The sequence below is a fragment of the Trichinella spiralis genome (genome assembly GCF_000181795.1).
Source record: "Trichinella spiralis strain ISS 195 chromosome Unknown Scfld2, whole genome shotgun sequence".
Taxonomy (NCBI): Eukaryota; Metazoa; Nematoda; class Enoplea; order Trichinellida; family Trichinellidae; genus Trichinella; species Trichinella spiralis.
The window spans coordinates 1062657-1079300 of record NW_003526941.1 but is presented as its reverse complement, the minus strand read 5'-3'; the positions used below and the strand labels follow the sequence as shown (position 1 = coordinate 1079300).

At 35.1% G+C, this 16644-nt stretch overlaps 5 protein-coding genes across 5 annotated transcripts; 3 read left to right on the top strand and 2 right to left on the bottom strand.

Annotated features, from left to right (window-relative positions):
* Nucleotides 1–909: 909 nt before the first annotated feature.
* On the top strand, nucleotides 910–1871 carry Tsp_02718 (hypothetical protein). Its single transcript, XM_003378999.1, is given in 4 exon segments — nucleotides 910–952; nucleotides 1245–1391; nucleotides 1402–1556; nucleotides 1797–1871. 4 exon segments carry the CDS (start codon nucleotides 910–912, stop codon nucleotides 1869–1871), a joined length of 420 nt encoding a protein of 139 aa, XP_003379047.1.
* A 97-nt stretch (nucleotides 1872–1968) lies between these two features.
* On the bottom strand, nucleotides 1969–4478 carry Tsp_02717 (putative WD repeat-containing protein 76). Its single transcript, XM_003378998.1, has 9 exons — nucleotides 4431–4478; nucleotides 3886–4002; nucleotides 3754–3797; nucleotides 3529–3691; nucleotides 3318–3469; nucleotides 3104–3251; nucleotides 2772–3035; nucleotides 2170–2613; nucleotides 1969–2106 (listed from the first exon to the last, which is right to left on the bottom strand). Exons 1-9 carry the CDS (start codon nucleotides 4476–4478, stop codon nucleotides 1969–1971), a joined length of 1518 nt encoding a protein of 505 aa, XP_003379046.1.
* Nucleotides 4479–4491: 13 nt separating this feature from the next.
* Tsp_02716 (N-acetylglucosaminyl transferase component family protein) lies at nucleotides 4492–11614 on the top strand. Its single transcript, XM_003378997.1, has 19 exons — nucleotides 4492–4516; nucleotides 5132–5138; nucleotides 5219–5337; nucleotides 6239–6363; nucleotides 6427–6606; nucleotides 6668–7022; nucleotides 7091–7374; nucleotides 7864–7891; nucleotides 8087–8210; nucleotides 8275–8371; nucleotides 8437–8530; nucleotides 8617–8741; nucleotides 9007–9291; nucleotides 9761–9787; nucleotides 9853–9915; nucleotides 10006–10069; nucleotides 10822–10944; nucleotides 11229–11292; nucleotides 11434–11614. The coding sequence occupies exons 1-19, from the start codon at nucleotides 4492–4494 to the stop codon at nucleotides 11612–11614; spliced, it is 2370 nt and encodes a 789-aa protein (XP_003379045.1).
* A 140-nt stretch (nucleotides 11615–11754) lies between these two features.
* Nucleotides 11755–12288, bottom strand: Tsp_02715 (conserved hypothetical protein). Its single transcript, XM_003378996.1, has 2 exons — nucleotides 12267–12288; nucleotides 11755–12098 (listed from the first exon to the last, which is right to left on the bottom strand). The coding sequence occupies exons 1-2, from the start codon at nucleotides 12286–12288 to the stop codon at nucleotides 11755–11757; spliced, it is 366 nt and encodes a 121-aa protein (XP_003379044.1).
* An 803-nt stretch (nucleotides 12289–13091) lies between these two features.
* Tsp_02714 (hypothetical protein) lies at nucleotides 13092–13517 on the top strand. Its single transcript, XM_003378995.1, has 2 exons — nucleotides 13092–13196; nucleotides 13242–13517. Exons 1-2 carry the CDS (start codon nucleotides 13092–13094, stop codon nucleotides 13515–13517), a joined length of 381 nt encoding a protein of 126 aa, XP_003379043.1.
* Nucleotides 13518–16644: the final 3127 nt, after the last annotated feature.

Here is a 16644-nt window from a genome sequence, read left to right as displayed (position 1 = left end):
CATATTCCAATGAGTCCAGTTGTCCATGCTTGCTTGCATTGTTGCGAACTTTCGAAAATTTTCCATTTCATTTGCTAATTCTGTACTTTACTACTGGATGAACTGAAATGCATATATTTTCTGTATACATGTATGTGCACGACGTATACATGCAGGTTGCATGGATATAGAAATAGTCAAATGTACGCTTATTTTGAAGTGAATTGAAAATTAGAAAACAATACGCTGATTATGTTCTTTTGTTAGTTCAACGTGGATTCTCTTTCTATCACACTTCTATTACACTTCTGAATGAACAAATTTATATTGTACATATTAATATGTTATAAGTAATATTTACTTGGAATCATTGACGATGCAGTAGCGTTGACAGGCTGCAAATAATAGAAAAGGCAATAATGACACCAGTTGGTTTATATTAATTTCAAACTCGCAAAGAATTGCATGCTAATAGAATGAAAATTGTGGTTCTTTATCGATTTATTACTTTTGGGTTTTATTTTCGATGCAACTTTTGAGATATTGATGCAAGAAAACAAGTCAGCTTACCAGCTGAAGGATATCTATAATAAGTAGATTGCTTTTTAGTTTTTGTTGAAAAGATGCCGCTTTGGTCGCGGCTAGCTAATTCAATGCGTTATTCAATAATTGCTTCAAAGTTACATTGTCTTTATAATATAATGTAATACAATGCAAGAAATTCTTTTTCACTAATATTTGCAACTGTGTGTTCAGGGCTTATTTTATCACTTCCCTTTTCATTTGAATAAGAGAATTGTAATAATTTTGAATATATTCGAAGTGCAAGGACGTTCTTGTGTTGCAGTTGAGCTGCGTGCATAATTAAAATAATAATGAGCATCGTTCTAATCAGGTTCGAGAAATTGTCGCGTATCAGTTATTATTAAAATGTCAACATTAACCACCATTACGCCTGATTCTTGGGTCAACAGTTTCTTCTTTTGTTGAGGATTAATTACATTAGAAACAATTTTTTTTTTCATCACTAATTTGTGTATCTTAAAAGTTATAAAGTTTTCCCATTGAAGGCGAAGAATAAAATCTGAATATGAACGAGACAATTTCACGCTTTGTTGCCGTGAAAATATATTTGGTGTGTGTTCATATTTATTATTATTTTTTTCATTTTGTTTTTGCTAATCTCTCTTGCTCTATCTAACTTGCATTATTGACATTGATTTCGATAAAATGTGCGTAAAGTTGCTTTTCGCTTTTTCGTCCAGACATCGGCATCCTGTCGACAAAGCACTACTCCGCTCGGCTAGCAGCGTTGCTGAATGCGAAGCGAATTCGACCAGACGAACAAAATTCTGCTTCTGCTTCAAGCACGGACTCTAGCTGTGATTGCATTTCAATTCTACTTCAGCAAGGTTGTTTAAGCTTCGATACATCTGCACCATGAGGGACATTTTACTTCATTAGACAAGTCTTTTGAACGTGGACAAGGGACATTCCCTGCTGTGCATCATTTCAATCGGATGCAGTATGTCATCACGCAAAGCGATGTTGATGCTTCAGCAGAAAGCTTGCATGCGGTTCATCTCAATTTAGCATTTACAAGCTTGTATTGTCACAATTGAGTTTGCTATAATAAGCATAATAATAAAACACGCAAAGTCGTTTTCTTTTTGCGTGATATTTTTTAATCGATCTGTGTGGTAGGAGTTGGTATATTGATGATGTTGTATGTGTTAATTTCTTTTTTTCTCTTTTTTGATATAACATACACTTTCTTTCGTTTTTTTTTGTGCTTTCATTTTTATTCAAAAATTTAGTACATGTACATAATACGTGAAGTGGAACAGATATCGCGTCTGCTTAAATTGTGGGAAACTTTACAAAAGAAGTAGAACATGAAAAAAGAATGCTTTGAAACAAAAGTACAACGTGGTAAAAGCCGAGTAGCTGTGGATGTAATACTGGAATAAATGATAAGAACGGCATCAGTTAAATAAATACTGATACGTAGCCACTGGAATTTCCTCCACACAAAATGGCTCGTCCTGGATGACAGTCAATGATCGAGCACATCGTTGTCACGCCCAACAGTTTCACAGCTCGCAAGTTTTCGTCGAACACTTCTATCTGGAAAAGATGGGCAGGTATTGGAGAAATTTATTTTTCAATGACAACAAACGTTTGCCTTACATGTCGAATGGAATTAGTGCTTCCTGAGAAGCATACCGACTCGACAGTCGGATGCCAAACCGGGCGAAAATTCGTTACCCATCGACCGACGAAATTGTTGTGTGGTATGCTTTTCAATTTTTTCGTTTTCGTCATCTTCTTCGTATCCCAGACTTCAATGGTATTTGAAGCTGCAGCTGTGAGCACTTTGTTGCCAGTAAGCGGCGAAAAATAAGCACTATTTACACCACCTTTGTGCTTCAGTTCTGATACTGGATTTTTCAATTTTCGCAAATCCCAAATCGTTGCCAGTCTATATTTTCCCACGTTCACTGATGGACATTTAAAATTGGTAAATAAAAAAAAATGTACCCCAGTATTGATGCTATGACGAAATAGTTCTTCTCCAGAGGGTGAATACTGACGGTTCTCAGTCGTCCAGCATTCGAAACGCACGGTTTCTTGCTGAATGAAAAAGTAATGCAATATTATAATCGGATTTTTTTATGGAAATCAAATTTAACCGAATAGTTACTTTTCCGTAGTTTCGCGAATATCGATTTTACAAACAGTTCCATCGTGCAAGGTGATCAACAGTTCGTTATTGGATAAAAAGTCGAAACCTTTGCAGGCCTCGTCGTCCACAAATATCTGAATTGCGCCGTTGTTCGATTATTATATTTTGCAGAATAGCTAGATAAATAGACAAATTGCCATCGTACTTCTTCAAAAACGCCTGCTTCCAAATCAAGATATCGCGCACTTCCGTCATAGCTGCAAGAGAATAATTTCGTTGGATCAGGTGCGAAGCGAATACAATTCACTGGTGCAGAATGTGGAGCGAACTGCCAAGTTGGTGCTTCAGAAACGTCAGCTATGTGATCAGTCTAAATCAGTGAAAGTGTGCAAAATCGAGAATCACTCATTCACACATCCATGTGAACATCTGTTGTACCAAGTCAGCGAATCCAATACGTCCATTTTTGTCACCTGCTGTGACAAGTATTCTACAATTGGAAGGATGAATGCAGAGAGAGTAAATTCGACTGCGAACCAATTTCAGTCGTTCTCGATAACTGAGATTGGATAATTGTTCCAAAATTCTGAATCAGAAAAAATTATTTTATGCAGAACTTGTCGAAATATGTGAAAAATTTTTTATAAATAACCTGTCCGACGTTGTCCAATCAGATACGTTGAACGTATCTTCAACCATTTTCAGTTTGCCAAACAGTGTGGACAGATTAGCAACATCTTCCGCTTTTTCACTGGATTGCAATGGAATGCAACAATCCAACATTCTCAACGCACCTTCAGGTCTCTAAATATTCAAGTGATAAATGATTCTGTCAACTAGTAGAAGAAACCCCAATTGTTTACTTTGTATTCTTCGAAATTCGACGTTAATTTGTTCGCACTTGCTTCAAACGACTGTTGTAAATTTTGCATTTCATCATTGTCATAAGATATGCCATTTTGCATCTCTAAACGTCTGCTTCGCCTAAGCTGCACCACTTCTACGTCTGCAACTTTCCTTTTCTGTCTTGAACAGATTTTACAAAATCAAAAGATACGGGTGTGTATATGTTATTGGCAAAATATTACCGGACTGGTTTCACTTTTTTCGGAGGTTCAATGGAGTGGATTTCCTACAACAACATTACAAAGTAGTGAAAAAAAGATGTTAACAGTCAAAAGCGGCATGGAACAGTTGCAACTGAACAACTGCAATCTTACCTCGATTATTCCCAAATTTTCCAAAAACCGTTTCCGCTGATTGATAATTTCTTTACGACTCTCTTCGTAATCCATTTTCAACGACGTGTCTTCTGAAAACATGCAAACATCACTGAACTGCATATAAAATATTAAACTTCAGTTTGCAAAAATAAATAGCTAATATCAATAAATCACATGGCATTTGCATAGGATTCACCAGAGCGGTTCACTAATTAACGAATTTAACTGATACTAAGCTACTGTACGCTCTACTTTAATCAAACCGATAATGATAAAATGCAATATTTTTGCAATTTCAAATAAAATACAGTACTTAAATCCTACAGTAACAACAAATGATGTTGAAGTGTCAAATATTTTTAGGTCACAAAAGTTGTGAGAAACACTCAATGCTAAATAATTGTGTGTTTGTCATTGATCTGAAATTTATAAATTGCATTGTCAGTTTAAATTTGAAAAGTAATTTATTAACCATTAAGGATATAAATTACAAAAGAAATTAATCAAATTCGCATAAAACGGCACTGTTTCCATGCAAATACTTTTTCCTTACAGTTATGTACAAAGGTACAAGTAACGCAGTATTTCATTTATTAATAATAAATGGCTGAATTACTGATGATTGAATGTTATTAAAGTAGTAAGCTATTTTGATAAATTATTCCAAAAATAATAAAGAATAAAAATTAATTGTGATCTATTGATCTGGGAACATTTTAGTTTTTATCGTTGAAAAATTCCAGTGAGCTTAGAAATGCATAAGATTTGTGCATTTTTTCACACACAAAAATGTATTAATGTTAATTAGTGTTGTATTAATTCAAGAGTTTAATTATTGTATTACTTAATTCGTCTAGTAAAATAAAAACTGCAATGCAAGTTTTTTCTTCTAGCAAGCATTGTTGTCATGGTTGTTGTTGATACAATTTGATAAAAATTATCCGTTATGCTTCTGTTAATTTCACTGAACTTGAAAATTATTATATTCAGGAAATTAAAAGCATTTTTAATATCTATAAGTATGGGCGATGCTTCCTCTAAAAGAATTTTTATTTATTTTTTAACAAAATAAGTCCAACTGAAATGTGTTATTTATGTGTAGTAACTTGATAATCTCTTTTGTAGTTCCAACAGTGAGATTGTTTTGGTTATTGCTTGTTGAAAGTTCGCCGACATTTTTCTGCTTCAATGTGAGTGCATTTCTTCATTACAGAAATTAAATTTTGGTATATTTTATGTGTAGTTGAGTCGTATGTTGAGAGATGGCTAATTTTTGAGCGAAACGTTCATTGTTACAATTTTCTGTTTTAAAGTAATGGTGAAATTTTAGAAAAGCTTCAAACATGGGATTGTTTGACGAAGTTGGAGTTCTGGCCAAGTATAACCCGTTTTCAGTACCGGTTATGAAAACAGCTTATTGCCAATCGAATGGAAAGGTGCCGTCAAATGGTAATTATAGCTATTAGTATTTTACGTCATTGCTTTATCTTGTTGATTGATTGGTTTTAATTTCAGCATCTTTAGTATGTTGTCTTTTTTATTATTATTATCTTTTTTTTTATTTATTTTGTCTATTATTTTCATTTAACGACACATATAAATAAATAAATAAATAATTACGAACTTACATGCATGCATGAAGCAAGCTTTGTAGTAAATTTATTGTTGAAATTTTGTTTCTATAAGTTGGTTTTGTTTTTATGAATTGCATTCAAAACAGCATTTCTTTCTGAAATGAAAATGATCTTGTTAATGTACATCTTAGTCACTACCTATACAATAGATGTTTTCTTTGAAAGACTACATAGTTATTAATGATATAATGTCTTTGTGTTAAAGCTTTTAGTTGGTATTTAAATTTGTTAAGAGTGGAATAAGTTTTACTAAATTTATGATGAGGCTGTGTTATTTAAGTAAGTAAGTAAGTAAGTAAGTAAGTTGGAAGTTATGCACTGTAAAATATTTTAAAACTTGATTGTGCTACAGTAGCGCATTACTCAGAGTACTTATTTTTCCGTTGCGGTAGTGGCTTCGATTTCTGTTGACGTCGCCTACGGCTGAATTTAAAAATTTCTCTCTTTATTAAAGTGCCATATTCTTTTTGGTTGTTTGTTTCTCAGTTGTAACATGGCATTCTTTTGCTATATCATTTATTGTTTTCTTCAAACACCACCCATTTTTTTCGCCTGGTTTTGCATCCTCACTATTATTAATTGGATATTTTATCATGCATTTTCTAGTCATTCTTATTGGTCTCTGTATCATTCAAAAATTGGTATTGCATTAATGAATTATTTGAAATTAAACACTGGCTACGTTCATCTTTACACACTATATTTAATACTTTCAGATGAATATAGTTGCGAGTTTGGTTCTGGAAAATATTTTGCTTTGTGCGGTCTTGGTGGTGTGGTGTCTTGCGGCCTAACGCATACTGGTGTTGTTCCATTAGATCTGGTGAAATGTCGCATTCAAGTAATTTTGTTTTTCCATTCTTTTTTAAAGTGATAGTTATAATAATTTTATTATTTTTTAAAGGTAAATCCAGAAAAATATCGAGGTATAGCAAATGGATTTAAGCTTACAGTGTCGGAAGAAGGCATTCGTGGTTTGGCAAGAGGTTGGGCGCCGACTGCTATTGGTTATTCTTTGCAAGGACTTGGAAAATTTGGTTTCTACGAAATTTTCAAAGTTGTTTACAGCAATGCATTGGGAGAGGTTAGTGAACATTTTTGTTATTAATTTTTTACATTAAAAAATGATGTTTTGTTTTTTTAAGGAAAATTCTTATTTGTGGCGCACGAGTCTTTATTTGGCAGCTAGTGCGAGTGCAGAATTTTTTGCTGATATAATGTTGGCACCAATGGAAGCTTGTAAAGTGCGCATACAGACTCAACCAGGATGCCCATCGGCTTTGCGACGTGTGGCTCCGACTATTTTACGTCAAGAAGGAATGTGGGGTTTCTATAAAGGCATTGTGCCGTTGTGGATGCGTCAAATTCCATACACAATGATGAAGTTTGCTTGCTTTGAGCGCACAGTGGAGCTGTTGTACCGTTATGTCGTACCGAAGCCTCGTTCTCAGTGCAGTAAACCTGAACAGTTGGGTGTGACGTTCATTGCAGGATATATAGGTACGTGTTGGATGCAGAGTGTGTTTGGTTTTTGAATATTCGAATATGGAAAAGGTTTTATTTTTTAGCCGGAGTTTTTTGTGCATTGGTTTCGCATCCAGCTGACTCGGTGGTTTCGAAATTGAATCAAGATTCTGGTTCCACCGCTGCTCAGGCTCTTCGTAAGCTTGGATGGCGTGGCGTATGGAAAGGATTGTTGCCAAGAATTATCATGATTGGTACGCTGACTGCTTTGCAATGGTTTATTTATGACTTTGTCAAAGTCACTTTTCGCATGCCACGTCCGCCACCACCTGAAATGCCGGACTCTTTACGTCAGAAGTATGCTGCAATGGGGAAGGCTATTCCAGAGGTCAAACATGCTGGCCATTAGCTTTTAGATAGATAGTCGATCACTGTACGTTAGGTAAAAATAGCTGCCATGAAGGAAAACCCTGATTTGGGATTTTTGGTAGTCCAATCTAGTAACATTCTAAGAACTTGCAGTTGTGGCTGATAATATCATATGAAATAAAAATTTACATTTTTATTTCTTATTTTTCATTTTTGTTTTTAATATTTATAATTATTATGTTTAACAACAACTGGTAAGCTTATTAAAAGTTTTATTCAGAGAGTTTGAACTTCTTCAGAGAATTGACGATTTGCATATAGTGTTATGAATAGTTTAGATTTGCTTTGAAATGCATAAAGAAATGTAAAGTTAGCATTTTGAAACATGACCATGTAAGTAATTTTGAAATGTAACATTTAATCTTCAACTTTATATATTGCGTCACAGATTATTTACGTTATTGCACTTTAAGGTGATGTTCAAATGTTGAATTTCGTAAAATTAAAGTGTGTAAAAGTTCTTCCACCTGAAATGAGTTTATCATTTGCAATTATCAAAGTAACACAATTGATGAAAACAAAATTTTAAAGACTACAATTAAATTTTGATTTTTGAGTTGAGTTGAGTAGAGTACAGTATGATAATGCTAATTTAGGTGACGAATCATTTAACACAAATCAGTGTTGAATATGTAAATTCAAGAAATAAATTTCTTTGAATTTTTATGTAGTTAGGATGATCAAAGATGGTTATATCAATATAGTCAATGAGTTACGTAAAATTAATTTTCTTTTCAAACGAATTTTACTTTACGATGCAGTTTGCGCCAAGCTCGACCAAATATATAACAAACGGTAAGCTTAGCTTTTGTTGTAAATCATTAGAACTGTGCAACTGTTAACATTTTTTCACTTTTAGATGGTCTTATTTGTTGATCGATTTTCTTGTTGGTTTGTCACTGTTTTTAATGATGCGAAATGCCACATTTGTCAACCAATTTGCTGAAAACTGTGAAGTAAGCTAGCTACACGAAAAGAAAAGATATTTCAACTTCTTTTTTATACTTGTGATAAATTATAGATTTACATCATGTGGATTCAAAGGCTAATAGAATGGCTGATGGGCGCTCCTGGTGGTCTGAAACTCAACAAACCATTGAATACTGCACTGGGAAGTTTTTTCATTTATCACATAACACTTTGGAGAAGTAGCTTTTTTTACAAAGTTTTTTTTTTCGTTTGATTTTGATTAATCTTACAGGATATCTTTATATATTACGACCTTTAATTCATTTCACCGCTTTGAGTTTCAATTACGCTTCACTGTTCGGCATAAGCATATCACTGGCAGTGCTGTATGATTCAATAAGTCTCTTTACAGTTCACGTGTTTTGCTTTTATGTCTACGCTGGCAGGTGAGACTGTTACTTAATTACTGTAAACAGTTTAAATTGAATATTATTAGAATAATTTCCAACTTAGCACAATTATGATCCTTTAAATTAAATATTTTCATCACAATTGTGTATTACTGTATTGTACGGTTTTGATTTTCAAGTAATGTTACTTTTTCTGCGTTGATTTAGTGATTTATCGTTTGCGTATTTTGTTTAACAACTGGTTGAAAGTTGCATTTGATAGGTTTTATCAGTTGCAATTGAACGGTTTGATTTCATTGGGTCGCTTGTTTCGTGGCAAAAAGTACAACCCGTTAAGAAATCGAGTCGATTCGTGCTGTTTCGATAAAGAGCAGTTGTTATTAGGAACAGTGGCGTTCACTATTTTCTTTTTTCTTCTTCCAACAATTTTTACATATTATGTTGTATTTTCATCGCTGCGTTTCATTGTGTTTGTTGTTCAGTCTGTATTGTTATCAATTGTTCGGCAGTTCCAGTTCAATCGATGCAATGACGAAGAAAGTGGACTAATGTGGTCAGTTTTTAAAGCTTTAAAATGTGTATTATTTGGAACTTTGTTGTAATTTTATTTTATTTATGAACAGAAATAGCAGTTCAGTAATTTTTATTTTACTTTCTGCCACTTCTCGAGTATAAATTCAACATATTCATCCGGCTGCGAACGTTGCCGTGCGCTCAACTTGAAGAGACTAATGTGCAGCTATCTCTACGAGCTGTTGCTATTTATGCACTGTTTAGAATTTTGAAATAATCTTTCACATCTGTAGAAAATGTACAAGTCGGCGAGTGTTTACGGTGAATTTATAAATTTATTAAATTTATGAAATGAAATTTTTTTATTTTGATTTTTTTTAAATCAGTGATGACGTGTTGCTCTTTCGACTCGATCACTTTTTCACATATAATACACCAAAGCTGAAATGACTATAATCAAGTTCAGTTAATTCAGAGATTTTTATATTACCAAATCATGTATAACGTTTTCAGAATATTGAAAAACAACCCAACAAAAAGGTAAGCGTAATTACTTACGGTAACTGTGAAATGAAACTTGAAAATCATTTATTTTGAATTCATAGCTGTTTTGGTTTTTCTTTTTCACTCCGGTAGGCATGGTCACATTATCACATTTTCGTCAGTTGGTAAGTGCGTTACGTTTTTAAGTATATAAAATAACATACGGTGTAAAGTTTTAATATTTTCCTTGTTTGCTTTATTACTTTACATTTTAGTCGATAACAGATTTTGAAATGCACGATTGCATGTCATGTTCGAAAATGTTTCATTGTCAAAGTGGTTCGTTCTTCTGTTGGGAACATTAGTAGATGTACGAGTCGATTTCATCGATGACATTTTCATAGGTTTTGTTCAGTGTAAATTAAATAACATTATTGACATTGACAGGTAGAGTTGGGTAGACGTGATGGTTTTAAATTTTTCAATTTTGAATGCAATTTCGACTTTACGCTTTACTCTTGAACCCCTTATACAGCTACTGTTTCAAATTCATGAATTTCATTAATATTTGCATATTGCAATTGTTAAGATTTAGCTGTTTTTGGTAAATTTTTCTCAGATAATTACTTACTGTATTGTTACACCTTTATTACACGGTTCATAGGTACAGTACGAAGTGAGTCATTTAATTAATTAGCCCAGTTGCTATTTTTAAAATGTAATTTTGCATTTTTTGAAATTTTTTTATGTTGTTGTATTTATTTTGAATCGAAAATTTTCAAATTTTGATTATTGTGAATATTTTTGCTGCAAAGTAGTATTTAAATTGTTGAAAAGTTGAACAGCGTGTTAGCGTCAGTCAGGGTTGTCCATTGTTGATAGTGTTCCACTGTGTAGTAAGTCAATCACGTCAGTGGTTATTAATTAATTCCTTTTTTTCTTTATATTTATTTTTCATATTGTTGTCTACGATGTTCTGAAATGTAAAACTTAAACAAACATTTAATTATGTTAATTTTGTCGCTTTTCGCTGTCGAAGGACGCTGTCGTTTGTAGCGAATGAAAGGAAACCATTTTCTCATTTTCATAAGTGCCCTGCTTGGAGAAACTTGTTTTGCCAGTTGCGGCTCGCTTGGTATCGGCCAGCGACAGTTTGCTGACAGCTTTTCCGGCGGTAAAGCTGTGCGTGCGTGCTTTGGGCTCATCATCCGCCGGTTTTGTTCACCGTGCGAGACTGTTATCGATTTGTAATTTTTTTCCACTGCTTTGATCAATCAGTCGCAATTCATTCACTGGCAAAAGCTTGCATCAGTGGAGTATTTTATTAAACGAGATTGTTTCTTTAATATTATTCATTATGAATATTCATTTTCATTTTGTAACCACCATCGACGATGATCTGTTCAATTGAGCGATATTCGTTCGTGTGTGTGTGTGTGTGTACTTATTATTACAGTTTTTTGTTTGAATTTTTCCCATTTAAATATAACTAGTCCAGATTGGGCGTTTGTCGCTAGTTTGACAGCGTCTGGTCGGCCGACGACGGACCGACAGGCGTCGTCGTTCAACTTGCGCCTATTTTATTTCTCGCCGCCGCGCGCGCGCACGCTCGTTTTCTCCTCCTTCTCCTCCTCCTTTATCATCCCAGTCTTCTTCTTCTTCTTGCCATTTTCATTTTCATTGTGTTTTTCATTTTGTTGAAGACGACGAACAAGCAACCGGCTGCCGTCTGTGTCTGTGCGAGAAAAAGCAGCATCGTTTGGAGAAACTGAAAACCAGCGTTCTACCAACCAACCAAGCACATCACCAGCACCGGCCAAACTCAGGCAAACTGCATCATCATCATCATCATCATTAGCCATCGTCTCTGTACAGCTCAACTGAAATAAACATGCCTGACATCGACGCCGTCTCACTTTCCAGTGTTGATACGTTGCAAAAACAATCGGTAAGTAATATTTACTTTTTTTTTGAAAAAAGAAAACCATTGTCCACACTCTAGATATCATATGCAAATTTTCTTATTATCTCACTTTTGCCATTCGACGAGCAGCATATTTGAACAGCTTTGGTCTTTGCATTTTCATCATCATCATCATCTTCTTCTTCTTTTTCATTGCCCCGTTCTCTGGCTTGTTCGCTTGCTCGCTCGTTACGTGTGACGTAAGCTCGGCAAAAACTAGTTTTTGTTCAAGCGCTAGCATTGCGCGCTCATTGCAAGCGCGTTTGCACACAACCGGCGACGGCGACCAATTCATGATCGCTTTGCTCCACCACCACTGTGACGGACGGATCAGTGGCGGCCCTGTTCTTTTCTGAGTTGAATAATTTCCCTTTTGCCCAATTCCACCACCCACTGCGAACGATACTGAAAACGATAAATGAAAAAAATAGAATATGCAAATCATTACTGTAGCAAAGTGATTTGCAAGAACGAATCGTTTTTCGTATTCTTTCTTTTTTCTTTTTGCATTATCAAAAATAACGGAAAATTGAAATTTGTTCGCGATGTTGTGTCATTTCGTGAAACATTCACTCGTTACAATTGGGCATAGCATTTTTATTTTTTTTATCTGTCTGAGAATTTTTTTTGGTTTTTCTTTCTTTTTTGCATCAGTGTAACTTCATATGGCATTTCAGTTTTTTTCTCTTCTAAAATTGAATTTAATACGCAAAATTACATCTGTGAAAGGAGCTGATTGATTTTTTTCTTCTTCTTTAATCATTTCGTATGTTGCATAATGTAGTGCCGTGTTTCCATTGACAAGAGCTTATACTTGGCCATGGCGAGAACAGTTAATTTATTGGGACAGTTTTTATTTTTAATTTCAAAATTATAATGCGATTTATTGTCGATGTTTGTTCTGCAGATCAAATTTTTGTGCTGGTTTCGTAAAAATTGTTCAGCTTATCTCTTCTGTGCATTTTGTTATCTAATTTCCAGCATCAGTAATGATTGCTTACGTAATGTGCTTATCGTTTGTAAATGTTCAGCTATTTCAGATCGAGAACAGATACTATTTGAATTTTCGTAAACTGTCTAATTTGGCTATTCTAAATATTGCTTTTTAATCAATTGTTGTTAGTTGCTATTAACTTTTGAAGAAATGAAAAAAATATTGTTTCTTCAATTCTCGTGCGACGCACGCTAAGGTGCGTGCGGTGAGGTAAACCTTTTTTTCCTCGTTGTTGCAAAATGTTAGTTGATTGGTTTTTTGGGAGTGGAAAATCGCATTTTATTATTATTTTCTTGAATTTCTGAAATTCAATTTTGATCGATGTCCAAACGATACTAGTCGAGATGGAATTAATTAAACGCTGTTTTGGTTTATGACCAGAGACGATTTGGCGCGTTTGTTTGATGTTGCTGACGAGCGAGCACTGTCGGTTGGTGGTATTAGCGGCTAATTTTGGAGCGCACATTGATTGTAAGAAAACAACGACCCAGCATCACAAGCTTGGTCTAGTCAGTCATCTATCGGTCGGTTTATTGATTTGATCGTCTGGGTAGAAAGAGCGGAACAGCAGCGGTGGTGTGGTGAAAGAGCTGGCAGAATCTCTGTGTCTGTCTGTCTCTTCAACGTGCAAGCAGGCTGCAGTTAGTGTATTCCACTGCCGCCTGTGTGTTTCTGCATTGGCCTTGGATCATGAATCAGTTCGACCGGCCATATGCTTAGTCCGCTTGAGAGGAATCGATCCGCTTGAATGGCGCGACCAGCTTGCTTCTTGTATCGGTCGTTGTCGGTTCGATCGACGACGTTCAGCTTTTGAGAAAATCCCTTGCTGAAAATCATCGTCAGGCGCCAGTGTTGTTAAGCGCGCTTCAGCGCTGCTCTGCCGTGCGTGTTTCAGGCATTTTGGCAAACTCTGCGAGCCAATGTCGACCGCTCCTTTGGAAAGTCGACTCAGCATCGCTGAGACCGTTTCCAGAGAGATGGGCGCTTTAGATGCTCAAGTTGGGGAAACTGACACGAAACCTGTGCGTCCGTCGCACATCGACATCAAAGAATCTGCAGCCAAGGTAAAGGTAATAATTCTGTCGAACAACTATTCCACATCACATCCATCAGCTACAAACAATATTTGACGTTGACGGGGTCGTGGTCCTCTCGATTTTTTAAAATCATAGCTTGCTTGCTTAGTGAAATCGTGAATGTTCTCGTTTCCATTGGGGAGCTGGTTTCATACTCGTGAAATTTGTTGTAATTATTAGCCGAGGGAATCTGGTTTTCATAATTATTTATATATTTATTTTTTATTTTTATCGCTTTCCAGCTGGTAGAATTTACTAGGCATTTTCTTAATTTTTGTTATATCAACTTGATTTGCTTTTGATTCAACTGAGAAAGTTTTTTTTTCCCATTCTCATTATGTGGTGGAAACATGTTGCAGCAAGTAGGATAGCGTTTGCGAATTTGCATGTTTTTCAGTGATGTTGAAAGCAACAAAGGGCACTTGCATTGGTGTTGTTATAATGTTGTCGAATGGATCTTAGTTTATATTAGCTTCTCAGGGCAATTGGATTTTCGCACATCAGTCGCACAAACCGTGTTGATCAGAGTTGAATCTGTGAAGATGGCGTTGTCATATTTTAATGAAATGCTGTAAACATCATTTACACCCGTATCCGTTAAAAATAGCTTTGCAAGGTTCAGCTTGTTCTTTGTTTTGATTTTTTGCGTGTATAGAGTATATTTATATGTATATATATTTGTGTGTGTGTGTGTGTTGTGTGTGGAGAAAAAGAAATCGATCACGTAGCTATTAGCTAGCTACTGGGCTTTGCGGTCGTTTCTGCACGGTGTTTGACACTTTTCGACTTCACCAGTGTCAGTGCAAATGCTTTGCAGTCGATTGATTTTTTGGTCATCGTTCGTTCGTTCGTCCAACGCTTGTCTAACGCCATCGGTCGCTAAGCACACTGCTGTTTACATTGAAAATGAGAAAAGCTTCTGTTTTTTTGTTTTGCTTTTTTTATTGGCTTTATACATTTAGTTTTTCAATAATTGGCAATTCTGACATCTTTAATTTGCTTGGACAGTTATTGATTCAGTCAGTCATCAGTGTATTTATTTATTCTGGTCTGGTTTAAGCAATGGAAGAGGAGGAGGAGGAGACCGGAGAATCTTGTTTGCAATCATTTAAATATTGCGAGCAAAGTATAAGAAGAATGGCAAATTTTTTTTTAAATAGAATAGCTAAATTAATTTATTTGCAACGCACTTCTGAGTGAGAATGTGAAAACGAATCTGCTTGTATTGATGAACCGAATTGTTGATAAAAAAAGAATAGCGATTTGAAAATCAGCCAGTAGTTAGTTACAAAAATTATTTTGAAGCTGTTGCTTTGATTGATTATTGTAAACGTTTATTCAACCCAACAACTTCTATCTTTGGCTTGTTATGTCATTTTTGTCGTGTATAATTGAAGTATCGTTATCGATTTCATCTTGACAGCTCTGGGAAGAAGAATTTTCATGAAAATGATACTTATTTACCTTTTTTTATTTGATCAGATTATTTTTCACTTGGCAAATATCTCGAGTGAAATTATATTTTAGCTTCTGTTTACCCACTTTTCACGTTGTTGCACCAGTCGCATTGCCATGTTTCTGTTGAACCATGTTGGTCGGGATTGGGCAGGAGACCACCAATTAATTTATTATTATTATTATTATTATTAGTAGTAGTAGTATTAGTATTATCACTGCACGTTCTGTTCTTTTTTTTTCTTGCAGACATTTGTGAATATTGTTTTAATTAATGCTTTATAATTGTTTAAGAAGAACAATGAAAATTTTTTCTTTATTTCAAGTTTTGAAGAAGTCAATAATCATTGTTGTTGAATTGAAAGGAAATATAAATACTTGTGCTAAATAAAACATGTTCCGTAAGCTTTGGATTGAAAATTAAATTTACAATCCAAAGCGAGTAGAAACGTTGGCTTTGTTGCGCGTGCATAATTGAATCGTTGGATGATGAATTTTTTTGTTCATACTTGTAAAGTATTTTTTTTCTTCATTTTTGTGATTTATGATATTTATACAGATCAACAACAGTAATGGACAACTTGCTGTTGCATGATTTGAAATTATGATTGGCCAGTTATTGATGAAATGATGAATAGTAGAATAGAGGTAATACAATAACCAGAGTTGTATAATTGATAGAAGGCAAACAGCTGCAGTGTCATCTCAGTTACGTTGCAGAATTCTTTTGAAGTGCATTCGCAGGTGATTGAGAGGAAAAGTGAAAGTTGTTGACATAGTTTGGCTTTTTGCATTCTTGGCATTGTGTATACAAAAAGTGCACCGTTTTATATGCTTGGCTATATTGAAAGCCATCTAGCTGGAAATTTGTTTTTGGACAAGTTTTCAGTGTAATTTTGTCTGGTGTTGTATTTTTGGTGACCCTGGCTCTGAGAAGGATTGTATCGTTGCAGAAGAAGCATTGTGTACGTTGGAGTAGCTTCCGATAGTTGACTGTGTGTGTGTGTGTATGTGTCCCTTTCTGGCCTCGGTGTTTATCCCGTGACCTCGGCAGTTAGCAAGCTGCTGGTGACGACCTTTTGCCGCCTTGTTTTCCGGCGACGGTTCCATTGAATGCTGTCTCTGTCTCTCCCTCTCTATGCTTGTTGTGTGTGTGTGTGTGATTTTTTGTTAGCCGGCTGGCAATACTTATTATTCGAAAAATCTTTTTCCTTTTCGACAACTTTTTTTTCTTAAATATATCTTGCTCAGTTCGCAGCTTGCAGCAAGCAAGCAAGCAAGCAATCAAACAGCTTTTCCAGCAATAAACAGCAACGAAGCAAAAAGCAAATATCATCAACATCAGCAGCAAGCAGCAGAAGTAGCAAAAGCATCAGTTGTAGTTAATATAGCAGCGATAGCAGTAGTAGTGTAGTAGTCGACGAGG